General features: G+C 34.1%; 1 protein-coding gene and 1 long non-coding RNA gene across 5 annotated transcripts in view; one reads left to right on the top strand and one right to left on the bottom strand.

Moving 5' to 3' along the window:
- The window catches only part of LOC121418932 (protein argonaute-2-like), a 42,359-nt gene extending 37,115 nt beyond the window's left edge, over nt 1–5,244 (top strand). For all 4 annotated transcript variants that reach the window (XM_041613178.1, XM_041613161.1, XM_041613169.1 and 1 more), the window contains one exon: nt 1,217–5,244. In XM_041613178.1, the coding sequence (XP_041469112.1) occupies nt 1,217–1,328 (112 nt within the window). In that variant the 3' untranslated portion in view covers nt 1,329–5,244. The remainder of the gene's footprint in view (nt 1–1,216) is intronic.
- Nucleotides 4,269–11,216, bottom strand: LOC121418952. Its single transcript, XR_005970532.1, has 2 exons — nt 7,341–11,216; nt 4,269–7,286 (listed from the first exon to the last, which is right to left on the bottom strand). It is a non-coding gene; the product is annotated as an uncharacterized LOC121418952 (long non-coding RNA).
- Nucleotides 11,217–13,846: the final 2,630 nt, after the last annotated feature.

Below are 13,846 nucleotides of genomic sequence, written 5' to 3'. Positions count from 1 at the left end.
ATTTCCATTTCATAATATGTACTTTCCAACTGCCCCAATTTCATAGAGACAGTCCCTATTTTGGGGCAAAGAAAACAAACAATGTTCACCCATAATGACCCTGTTGTGAAAGTTTACCCATAGCCTAGGGTGTTACAGAAAATTTAGCAATGTCCCTATGCAGGTTGGCATAATTTTGTCATTCGCCTGTGCACTGCTGTTAATTTCTAACAGCATACTGTAGTAGTAGTAGTAGTAATAGTAGTAGTAGTTATAGTAGTAGTAGTAGTGATAGTAGTAGTAGTAGTAGTAGTAGTAGTAGTAGTAGTAGTAGTGATAGTAGTAGTGATAGTGGTAGTGATAGTAGTAGTAGTAGTAGTAGTAGTAGTAGTAGTAGTAGTAGTAGTAGTAGTAGTAGTAGCAGCAGTAGCAGTAGTAGGGTAGTAGTAGTAGTAGTAGTAGTAGTAGTAGTGATAGTAGTAGTAGTAGTAGTAGTCGTCGTCGTCGTAGTAGTAGTAGTAGTACTAGTAGTAGTTTGTCCAAAATTCAAGTTACAAATTCAGAAAGGCTTATCAATAGCCCAAAATAAACTTAATTACTAAGACTTTTTGTAAGGTAATTTTTTTTAAAAATAGAATCCATATTAAGATCCTGTGATGTACAAGTACTATTTTATCATGTTATCATCATCGTTTTGTATCCATACTAGTTTAGTTCTTGTAGTCTTACGTACCATTGTGATAGGTCTTCATCAAGTACAGTGTCCATACTCTCATTTAGGATTTAGCTGTAGAAAATTTTTTCTCATTTTGTTAGTTTGCAAATCATAGTGAATGTATGATTTAACACTATTTTTCTTAACATTGTTTCTCGTTATGTCACAATGAAAGTTGGATTTATCATCATTTAGGCATTTTAACATGATCATTTGGGTTATATTACAAACTAGACAATGTCAGTGTTTAATGTAATGTGCATTTATTCTATTCACAAATAAAAGAAACAAAACAAAACCTGTAACCCAGTAAATTGGAGTTTATTCAGATTCCACTTTTAAACCTGTAGTCAGCTGTTAGGCAGTCATTTTACTTTAAGTGATTTTAATACCCATGATGTGAATTATGAGTGCTGTTCCCTGAGCATATAACACAATTTTTAGTATCCTACTTATATTTTCCATGCATCTGTGATGACAATGAATTAAACAAGTTATTTTTCTCTCTGTTTTCTTCACCAGCGGGGGAGACGGCAGCCACCACGGCCGGGATGGTTTCGGACGCACCCCAAAGGAGATGTCTGCTGCCATCAAGGTTCATCACGACACGCTCAAGGTCATGTACTTTGCCTAGGTGTCAGAGGTCATCCAGGAGTAAAAGAGAGAGATGAAGAGAAAGAAAATCCATAGTTAAAAAATCAGCGAATTACCCCAAGGATAGAGCAACATGAATAATGCTGGAGATGAGAAACGACGGCTGACAACAACTGCTGTGATATCAGCCTGTCATTCATTGCAACTAATTGAGAAGAAAGAGAGAAAGTACTTGGTTTTTCTTTTCTTTTTTTCGTAACAAGCTTGGGATTTGCAGGTTTCTATCTAAGAGGTAATAAGGGATTTACTCTTGAATGGTGTTAAAACAAGTAGTAAATGGACTGATAAGTTGCCAGATCAATGATTTGATTCCTTTGTCATGTACTCTGAAGGGAGGATCGGGTGAAGAAGACACATTTGCTATTGATTTGTTTCTCATTTACCCAGCTTTATTGGATTGCCTTTCTCCTACCGAAGAGGAGTCACATTCATTACCATGAATGCATAGATTTCATCCTCCCAGTCATTTTCATGATGCATTTAATGATTATTCAACCGATGTCTATTTACTCCCTATTAACTCTTCCCCACCTCTCTCTTTTACCTTTGAAATTGGTTCACTCCTGTGACACCTCCCCCCCCCCACTGAATACACTGTGAAAGATTAAAATCTTCTAGCAGGGGCTGGTTTCACAAACAAAGTTTGCGGACATCCCATGTAGCAATTTTGTAACGATCATTTCTCCATGTTCAAGAAACGAGAATTATGATGGTTTGAGATACTACAATGCCCCTAACATGACATGACTTGTCGAAATGAAGAAAGTTCTGTATTACTTGACACTTGTTTGTTCAAATTTAAACCAAGTATTTACAAACTGGGCTCACTTTAGGTTTAAATTTCTCATTTGGTTGTTTTGAGATTAAGGAATACAATGAATTCAAACTATGCCAAGGTAGAAAAAAACTTCTTGTCTAGTCAAACACTTGCTCATTTTGGGGGCTGGTTACATGTATATTTATATATATATCTAATCAGTCACTTCAAATCATTTTATAGATTTGAAGTTGTTCTTACATGTTGCAGGGAGGAATCATATTCAAGATAGAAGTAGCACTTAGAAAACTGTGAGCTCCATTTAAAGTATCTTGTAAAATATCTATGGTGCCCCAAATTTGTGTTCAATACGATTTTGAACACTGACCAAAACCGGATCGATGAATTCTCCATGAAATTTCCATGAAATGGGATTTGAATATAATCTCAAGTATTGTATAGTGTGTGATGATTATGTACCCAAGTCAGTCACTGAATGCTTTCATTTCCTAATAAGCACAAACTATTGTAATAAATAACAAACTTACGATCTTCCAATGAAATTCTATGAGTAGAGACATTGATTATAATTTTAGACAAAATGAAAAATAAATCATTGATTAGCTTTCATTCATTCGGTGGCCTTAGCAGCTGAAACAGATAGAATCGATGAACTTCTTGGGCCTGTTTTCACACAGACTTGTTATAATAACAAATGTACAATTTCAATAACAAGTTTGCTATAAGCCAATCATATCCAATGATTGCAGTAGCCTTAAACTTTTATTGCATATTTGTTATTGTAACATGTTTTATGAAACGGGTCCCTAATCTAAACGTGGTAAGATATAATTGAAGCACTTCTGATCTAAACATTATTCTTATCTGACTAAGGCTCGAGACTCTTGTATATAAACATGTTTACCCTCAAAGTCACATATTTTTTAAACAACTATTATTATTTTTATGTTTAGGTAAGTAATTGTGTCATTTTAATCGTGAAACTTGTGTTTTTATGTTGGAATGGTACTAGTGCAGAGGTTTTATCTTATTAGGTATATTTGTCTCTTGGTTGTAATCATTGGTCAGAGTAACATATTTAATAAGATATGATTATGGATTGTAGTGCCAGGAACTTGAATTGAAATTGTTTTGATAAATGGTGTATTCCAGTCATAGAAGTAATATGCATAAATCTATTTGAACAAGAGGGATCACATTGTTTTCTAGGATGGTTCATGCAAAGAATCAGACCAATTTTGATCAATACTACATTTTTGCAGTTTAATCTTCTGCAATGTTGGCAATCATCAATCTTGATTATACTTTTTCAATATTGGATCAATTTCATTTTGTAAAAATGTATTTATCATGTTTATATCTGGGTAATGGCACAAATATTTGTTCAATCACACAAAAATGGAACTTGCCAAGCTCAAATTACTCTAGCTTTCCTTTTTTAACTTTAATCTTATTGAGAAACCCCACTCTATAGTTCATACATTGCTTTTACCAACATAGACCATGTCTGGCTTATTCATGTCATTGCCTTCAAATGTACAATATGATAGAGTTGATGAATAGTTTGTCACATGCATGTATTTCTCTATTCATACTGCAACAGTATGAGGAAAAAAGAACAAAAGCAAGTGTATGTGGACTGCCATTACATTGTGTTTAAAAATGGTTATCTACATGTCAGTATCACATCAGCCACTATATACAGTATTGTATTGTACATGTATGGTTGTGTACAAGTCCTAAATCAGCATTTGTTCGATCTTATCCTTTCCAATTGTATAGTTCTCAAACTTTTCTTGAAGTTTCTTTTTCTAAATGTTGGGTATAAAGCCTATATCCTGTAATTATCCAATATTAACCATCTCTGTTCCATTTTCCCTTTACTGTTGGATATTTGATTGTTGTCATGGATAGATTGACAAGGAATCTAGTTTCTTTAGTGCAAAATATAGTGACGTGTGTGACCTTTTTTTTCTCCTTCTTTTCTATGCTTTATGTAACCTTAGCTGTTGAGCGTTCAAATGGTACTGACCTAACTATGCTTATAATCTGAAGCTGTGATAACCCAAAACATTATTCTTATTCAATTTAATGCTACGGTCACAAATACGTTTACAAACGCATTACGGCCGATTTTTATTCATAGCAATAAATGGTATGAAATTGTTTGCATGGTGTTCGTAAAGGTATTTGTGACCGTAGCAATAATGAATGGAGATTACCTAGATGATGATGAAAATTGTAAAATCAATTTGAGTGGGAGTTCGCCTTTCAGCTTGGTACATTACTGAAACAATGTAAGTGTTGAGTTTTGCTAAAAAAATCGTGTTTTATGATTTTTTTTATGGGAATAGATTTTGTTATGGACTCTAGCTTTTATGGCTTCATCTTGAATGGAAATTTATTTCTGGGGCCCATTTCATAATGAGTTACAACTTTGGTAACTATGCAATCATGACAGCTACCATGGAAACCTTGATTGTGGTTTGGCTGCTGAACCCTTTTACCATGGTAGTAACCTTAAGGGTATAGTCACAACGGTAATAAGTCCTTTATGAAAAGGGCCCCAGATGAACTTACTCCACCTCTGGAATGCAAAGTGCTCTGCTCCCCAATTTTACAATCCATTGATTTTGTATCACAAATTTTAAAGTACAAAATAATCCATATGAATTCCAAGTAGAATAGGACTTTTGATCTGATAGTTACATAATAAAAATTGTGAGTAAAGAGAGTGATATGTAGCACTCCACAAACCCTTTTATTAGTCTAAGCCACCTTAAAGGTATTAACTTATTGTTTCATCAACTTCATAGTTATTATGTATGCCATCAAAGCAATTTACCATTTGTATCTCATAGCTTATATCAAATGGTTGAGTCCAAATCACATATAATTTATGCAATACATGCTTATTTGTTTTTTCTGTTCTAACAAGAACTTTATTCAATATTCGTAACTTTGGCAAATTCAGCTTTATATATACATCACTCCTACTAGTGCACCTGTGTACATATACTAGGGCAAGAATGATACTATTTAATCGTAACTGGCTGCTCTTTTCTACTCACAATAACTAAGGGCACAAAGTTCAAGTTGCCATAGAGATATTAATTTATGCATTTTTTTTTTGAAAAAGCAATATTCAATACCTTGATTTTCAGCTATATACTTAAAAACATTTTAAGCGTAGATATTCATGTTTCCCTTTCTTTCATTTTGGTTAGAGCGCATTCACTGCTGTTATAAAGTAGCAAGCATGTTATCATTTAGATTAACAAATCACATTGAGATTCCTGGTGTTGGTTAGCTTTGATCTAATTCTTCCTTTCCTTGTGTAGATTTCTAGTGTACATGTTAATTCAAATCTGTAATTATGAGCAGTACATAACACAGAATATTTTATACCATTTTTTGTGTGTTTGAAATTTTGTGAGGTATACTGAAATATATGTCGTACATCACAAGTGAAGTTACAAATGAATAACCTACATCTGTTTTTCAGATATTAACCGGGTGTTTGAAGATCACAGGTAGCTACATGAAACTGCACAAAAAAAAAGATTGTACAATTTGTAATTTACGCTGTTTTTTTGATATGTAAATGGTAAACTCACTTTCATGCTGTTGTATATAGTCTTATTTTCTAATGAAATAAACACGGGAAGTAAATCATGTTGAAGTGGAATTTTGTTGACACCATCATATGCCTATATTTGTAGTCTCTCTTGTGAGGAGAATGCACAGAGGATAGAGGATATAGTTTTAGTAGGAGTTGAATTGATATGAAGTAGTGCTTTGATGCGTAATGGGGCCTCTGCATTAGAAGTGAGGGAGTGCTTATCCTGTAATTTGAAACTACAGTGTTTACCGTTGTAGAATAAATTGAATTCATACTCCAAGTCTGAGAGTGATTTAACACTGTTGAGATAGATATAACTTAGTATTAGTTTGGGTATTACAAAGCAGATGTTTGCCCGAAATGTTGGCATATATATATATATATATGATGTTTTTCTGTTATGATCTGGAAGCATATTCCCACCCCTGTATCTACTACGAGCCCAGCTGCATTTGTAAAGGGTTTATGTTAATTTTCATTCATCATATTGGGGACGGGTCCACTAATAGCTGTTGATTATCAGCTAATTATCAAAAGGTGCAGCTATGAAACTTGTCGAGTGCTCCGGTGATGTTACACTTACACATTTGTGGTCAATCAATCAAATCAAACAATTTCAACGGTGAAAAGCCAGCAATGTCATAATGCACTATCTAGGGGTCATATACCCCGTCAGTTGTAAAGAAATTAGGTGCGAATGCCATCTCTTGATGCTGAAATATAAAATGTAATGTGACAAATCACCAGCTTTCTAAATTTGGGAGTTATGTCATTACTCACACTGAAATATGGGCACCACTTCATGGTTCATTTAGGTTTTTGACACTGCTCAGTGGTACCGGTAATTCACTAATGGTGCATGTCAGTGAGTTATCCCAAATGACAGAGAAGCACCCTGATGCAAGGTGAGGTAAAGTTGCGTATGGTAGCTTGTAAAAATGATGGATGAAACCATGTAAATTGAGTGTGTCTCCGTATAGCAAACCTCCATCTATTTGTAGATAGATAGAGCAATAGCCAATGTTTTGATTGTACCAAAGAGTTATGTAATCAACCACCACAAGGTCTTTCTTTTGCATAACCTACATGACATGCCACAAGCAAGTCATTCCATGTAAATGCTCACAATATGGAATCTGAATAGAGAATACCTGTCTTTAGTACATGTACCTGTTGATGTCACTCATGCTACTTTACCATGATTTATGTGATACATGCAAATTTGTGTTTCATAGTGAAGACCTAATATATCCTATTTAATGCCTGCTTTTCACAAATAATATTCGGTGAAATTGCGCTGAACTATGGCAAGCCATTTGTAAACACTGTTTGCTTCTACCATTAAATATCTTATAGCATCATGGTCACTCGTAAAGGTAATTGGCACTTCAAATGGTTGATTCAAAGTGTAGCATGATGTTAAAATCTTTGGACGAGACTTTATGGCCCTGTATAAGACACAGCCGTTAGCGTTTGATCGTAGGGCTGAGGATTAGACCATAGAGTGCAGAGTATGGGCCACTCTGTAGAATTACGACCTTTTTAAGCCTAATGTCTGGAAAAACATTATGAGAACATTAAAGAATTACGACCTTTTTAAGCCTAATGTCTGGAAAAACATGTCCAAGACAGAATAAATGGCATGCCATAACCAGGAGTAATTTTCCTGCTTAAAATATTATTGAAACAGTGAAATACCCAACTCCCCAATTCTCAGCATACACCATCTTTGAGAGTAGTGGTATTTTAATTAGTGTTTCTTTCTCCCATTGTGCATTGTAGCTCAGTGTTGTTTTTGGAGATTACCTTTGAATCCTGCCAAGTTGTCTTCTCTCTTTAATAGCACAATGACGCTGCATAAGCACACCAGACTATTTTTTTTTGCAGGGTTTCCTGTTCTAAAATGATTTGTACTATACTTGTGCCATTGGTGAGTGGGTCTGTATTTTGGGGCCTATGTGAGTTTTTTATTTCTATCTGGTATTCCTGAACTACATAGGTTCAAATTGATATTTAATTTTGGTGTTAAAATTAATTTTCAGTGCAACTGAAATTTCCCTGAAGAAAACAAAATGCAATGAAGTTGGGTGGAAATACTGTCTACTGTTTTTCTGTCTGAAAATGGAAAAAATCATTTTACATTGATTTTGGGGAGTTAACAATGTCCAGGGCCTGGTATTGTGATTATGAAATTAACTGGCCAAAGCCAAAAGTACTTGATAATTTTGATGAAATCTTGTGTCTGCTCTGGGGTTCGTAGATTCCTTTACTCCTCTTTTTTCAGTTTTGAATATAATGACTGTTGAGCTTAGTGAAGGGTCTCTATTGACAATCCATTAATGGTAAAATATGGTGTATTCAAAGGTAATCCCAACATTATCAAAGAAGAAAATCACATAGTAGATAAGGTGCTATATTATTGCAATAAAATGGCCATGAATTGTTTGATTTTTGTCATATTTCTTCTGGACACACACATTCCAAAATTATAGGATATGTAATGTTGTGTGCCTACTGTAGGAATAAAGTGTGTATCGATTACTCATAGTTTAATTTGAGAGATTTGTTGTATTGTAGAATTGGTTTAGTAGAGTTAGGATAGAACAAAATCAGTATTGGAGTGTTAAATTGTGCTTTTTGAGTTGTATATACTTTTTTATTTATCTAATCTTTCTTAAATTTGTTATTATATTGAACAGGGGATTATGGAGTGCTCTAGATTAAAGACCCCAATTAATGTCACTCAAGGAAATTGGATATGTGTTAAAAGCAATTTTGCTTCTGTACTTGTAACATATCCAAATATCCAATATTAGTTACAGAATTTTCATTTAAGATGAGTCTGTGATAGACATGTCATACATGTATACAATCAGGCATCAAATGGGTCAAATTAAGTAAGAAATGATTACTAGTTGTCAATAATTCATGATGTTCTGCCCCGTTGCAGTAAAAATGGGGTGCTCAGAATCAGTATTTTTCATGATGTAATGGTAATCTGAGATCAGATAATTTTTCAGTGGATCTGTGAGAAACTACAGGTAACTGCCTATTAAGTCGACCTTCGTTAGGTCAAAGATTTGCCTGATAGACCAGACTATTTCAAACATGTCTTCAAATTTTTCCTTTAAGTCAAACAGATTTCTGTGGTCTCTAAAAGATTTGACTTAGGTAGAGTCACGTGTATTAATGTTTCAAGGGGAAGATAACCCTGAAGAAGTTTGCTGTAAAAATGGCAGAAAAAATAATGAAAAAAATATTTCCGAAGGTTTGAGGAAAATCCATCAAAGAATGAAAATGGTATTAGAATATTAATTATTTGATTTGTGACGTCACATGCAGGTAGCTTTCCTACACATTGATTGGCAAAACATCTGTGAAATGTCATTTTCTCAGAAAATTAAAAATTGGTTTTACTGTACCTTCAGATTATCAATAGACAGACACCCTTTCTAAAACAATAAGTATAAAGGCACTAACCATTAAAAAAAAAAAATTTATGCATTTTATATTACATAATAAATGGGGCAGCTGCTCGTTTATGACGTCACAAACCCAAAAATTAAAATTCTGATAACTTCCTTTATCTTTAATGAGTTTCCTCAAACCTTCAATATTTTTTATTATTTTTTTTCTGCTATTTTTACAACAGACTTTTCTTTAGGGTGAACTCCTTTTAACATTTGCACATGCATATTCCATTTATATGCATACAATGTATATTAATTTGTTTCTCAGATGTTCACGAGTGTCTTGGGGTTTGTCCTGGTTCGACAAGTATGGAAGCTTAGTGTAATCGCAACCCAAACCTGTCCAAGTCCGGACCGACAGTTCCAATAATTTTACTGTATTTGAATAAGCCATGAAATATGACGATTTCTTAACATTAGTATCTTCTTCATGTTGCAAAATCAAGGCTTAGCCAATTCAAGGTATTAAGTAGACTCCTTAGTTCAAATTTTACCACCCTAATTCCTGATATATTTTTTTTTCATGTGCTCACTCATAATGACTGATTTACTGTGTTTCTTGTATGGGTATTAATTCTCAGCTGACTTTCATTACTTCTTCTGTGCCAAGCGAAAGATCGCCAACAGTTGTTCATTATTCATCAAGGGGCTGTCACACCCATAAAGTTTTAGACAGTGTATGACAAAGTTATGTAGGGTAGGCCATGGCAAGCTGCGTTCTTCTATTTATTATTGACATCAAGAATTTCTTGTTATTAACTCATGTGATTCTTCATGTAAGAAATTTGTGTTAACATTTTGCAAGAAATGGGATTACTGGTACTGGCCACAAGTTAATCAGCATTCACTGGCTAAAATATCAGTGTTACAGCCCCTTTAAACACATTTTGACCATAATTTTCACTTTGTATGATGGAGAAATCATAAACATAGAGATCTTCCATAAAAATGAAATGTTTTCATTTTTCTTCTGCTAGTGAGGCACCATCTGATTGATGATGATCTACAGCATTTATATTGCGCACATCTCGTATTTGAAATTTGTTGCATTTATAGAATGAATACCAAGATTCATGCAGCTGCAATTTCTGCATATTTCCTTGCATTGATTTGAATGTTTCTATTTTAAATCAGCAGAAGTTAGCTTGTTATCTGCTTACACTGATTCAGCTGAAATGTTGCGCATCTTGCTTGAAATATGCTGCTGTACTTCTCTGATCATATAATTGTGTATATGTCCTAATTCCTAGCTTTTTTTAATTTGCACAATACCAAATAATAACTTGGCTTTTCTAATGATATTTTGTGGGGTGATATCAGGGAGTCATACAAGTCCATTGTAAATAATCAAAGATGCGTTCACTCGCTCCTTGACTTTCTCGCCCGTTTGTATGTCATGAGCTTCTGAGATTTAAGTACCACTGTGGACGTTGCTAAATTTTATTGTAATGAGATGGAGTGCAGATAAAAGTACATAAATCTCCAAAATTCTGGGGTTAAAAGTGATGTTAGGTAAGACCAAGAGAGACAGCAAAATTGTCATGGGGTTCATAATGTCAAATAAGGTGAAGAGAATATTTCATATCCAGGCACTTCCACAATGACTTTTGGTTTTTGTCTCTAACATAACATGAGGGTGTTTAATACAAAGATAGATTTTTAAATTAAATCCCAAAGATTGATGAAAACAACTTTGGACCATGAATGGACGAGGTTGAAAATTCCCAGGTAGATTCATGTACATCTGTCACTCTCATCACACGCTGCCTTAGCACTAATGTCATGCTCTTTCAGATACTTGTAGTATAGATGTTTATTTGACCCACTGATGTGTATAATTTTTGTACATGTATAGACATCTTTATCTGATCTTTGTAATGCGATTTCTGAATAGCAATGTACACTCAATGTGTATTAGTTGAACTTAAAGGACAAGTCCACCCCAACAAAAACTTGATTTGAATAAAAAGAGAGAGAAAATTCAACAAGCATAACACTGAAAATTTCATCAAAATCGGATGTAAAATAAGAAAGTTATGGCATTTTAAAGTTTCGCTTCATTTCACAAAACAGTTATATGCACGTCTCGGTCGGTATGCAAATGAGGAACTGATGACATCACTCACTATTTCTTTTGTATTTTATTATATGAAATATGAAATCTTTTTATTTTTCGACATTGTCTTGTGAAATGAAGTTTCATTCCTCCCTGAACACATGGAATTCCATTATTTTAATATTTTGTGCTTCAGGCAAGGAGGTCCTAATCGTCAAATTCGTAAAATTGAAATATTGTATAATTCAAACAATAAAAAACAAAAGAAATGGTGATATCATCGACTCTCCCATTTGGATGTAACTGGCTCGTTCACATAACTATTTTGTTAAAAATGAGCGAAACTTTGAAATGTCATAACTTATTTCACATCCGATTTTGATGAAATTTTCAGCATTGTGCTTGTCTGATTTTTCTCTATTGATTCAAATCAACATTTTTCTGAGGTGGACTTGACCTCTTAGGCATAGGATGCAGCTTTTCTGCAGTTATCAGCAAGAACTGTGAACAAACCGAACAATGAAGGGCAAATTGACCCTAACAAAACGTTGATTTGAATACTTAAGAAATTGAAAATTACGCTGAAAATTTCATCAGTCGTATGTGAAATCAATTAAACTTGCTGCCGCAATGTAAATTCCACACATTTAAGGTGGAATGAAACCTAACTGATCATTTATGCAAAAATTAACATCTCATTTGCATACCAGTACTGGCCGCACAGAAGTGTTGTTACTTGCTGTACTTTTGGATTGAGGTGTGATATCATGCATGCTGCGACATTACTGGTTGCAGAAGAGTCTTCTGTTTGCACTAACATTCTGTGCAGCTAGTACAGGATGAGCATATGACTGTTTTGTAAAATTACGCAAAACTCAGAATTTTCACAAATAATTCACTTTCAAGTTTGATGAAACTTTTAGCATAATGCTTGTTTGAATTTTCTTGACCCGTTCAAATCCACTTACTTTGAACTCATGATAATCTCCAGAATTGATTTCCAGTGTCAAAATTTCATGTAAATGAAGCAATATAGTCTACATTATTACGTGGAGTGCAAATCTTGACACAAAGAATATATGCTCCAACCAAATTAAGTACTACCGTTTATATTGTGCTTCTCTTCCATAGGTTAATGAAGTTTTGGCCATCACTAAATGCAAAATACATCCCTTCATATGTCATTGTGTGAAACTTTTAAGGACTATATGTGGTGCATTTGGTATTATTCTTATTTCCCAGTGAATATCAAGGATCACATCTGTAATGCCCAAGATTTCAACCATATCTCAATGTAACTAATATGTCTCATTTTTCTGCAATAAAGGAAATTATGCTGTACTATGCATAACTAAATTATAGATGTCCTGACTTTTGATTGTCCTGTGCCTGTAAAAAAAATACTTTATTGAATTTGTTCCAGCTAACAGATAGGCCTCCCACTCTGGTTTATTACTTTAATCAGTAAATTGCCAATTCATTTACTGCAAATGGTCTACTCAACACACTGTCTACCTTCATTTTGTCTACTGCCAATCCATTCATCAACATTTCGCCTCACAACCATTTGGTCCAATCATGACTTCGTCTAATCACCAGTTTGTCTATGACCATTTCATCTTATTTAACCAGTTCAAAGAATATCCATTTTATTTTCATTCATTTCACCCAATTTACACAAAGTCCCATTAGACTACCGGGTAAATAGTATACACTAAATGGCTGTTAGACCAACTGGTTGTTAGACAAAATGCTGAGTGAAAAAAAGTCTGTGTTGATAGTGGACAAACTAATGGTAGATCAAATGATAGTAGACAAGTTGGTAGTTGGACAGATTGGCATAAGACCAATTGAAATCTACACCTGTTGACTCACTTCTGTGTAAAAACAAACTATAAGCCAGTTCGTAGTTCCTTTCTGCGCATGATCAAAAGATTGTACGCATGATCAGAAGGTCATTTGTACTAAAGTGATATGGTGCTTTAAAATCTGAGATAAGCACCAACTTTTGATGTGTTGATTATTCATATATTCTTTTGAATTGTCATTTTCATTTACATCCACAAAAAACAACAATGCTTCCACTAACGACTGGTATTTCAGTTTGTCAAGAACATTGTTGGAAATAAAATCTGAATCTGAATTGTGCAACATGCTAAGATATGCATTCAAAGTAGGAATGCAACAAATACCTTCATTAAGTGTTCATTGGTGTGCTATTCTAGTCACCTGGTCTATTCAATTTCTTCATCCTGCGATGTAAGGCAAGCTTACGTAATATCTTGCTTTGAAATCTGCCTATCATGATGAAAGAAATGAAAGGTCATTTGACCAAAATTGCCCATGAAGTAACTACGAACTGGTCTATTGCATCAAATCCTACATTATTTTCAAGGAAAAATTTTGCACACAAGTGTGACATTCAATAGATTTGGAAATTCAAAATTTAGGTAGCTGAAATTTTTTTTTGTCAAATTCCTTTTCTTGGTGAATGTGCCTGTCCATCATTCAGTGATGTTCAGCTGACCTAAATGACAAAATTCAGAAATCGGTCAACAAGTATCAATGAAAT

The sequence above is a fragment of the Lytechinus variegatus genome, chromosome 1 (assembly GCF_018143015.1).
Source record: "Lytechinus variegatus isolate NC3 chromosome 1, Lvar_3.0, whole genome shotgun sequence".
In the NCBI taxonomy this organism is placed as follows: domain Eukaryota; kingdom Metazoa; phylum Echinodermata; class Echinoidea; order Temnopleuroida; family Toxopneustidae; genus Lytechinus; species Lytechinus variegatus.
This window is presented reverse-complemented; position numbering and strand designations above follow the sequence as displayed.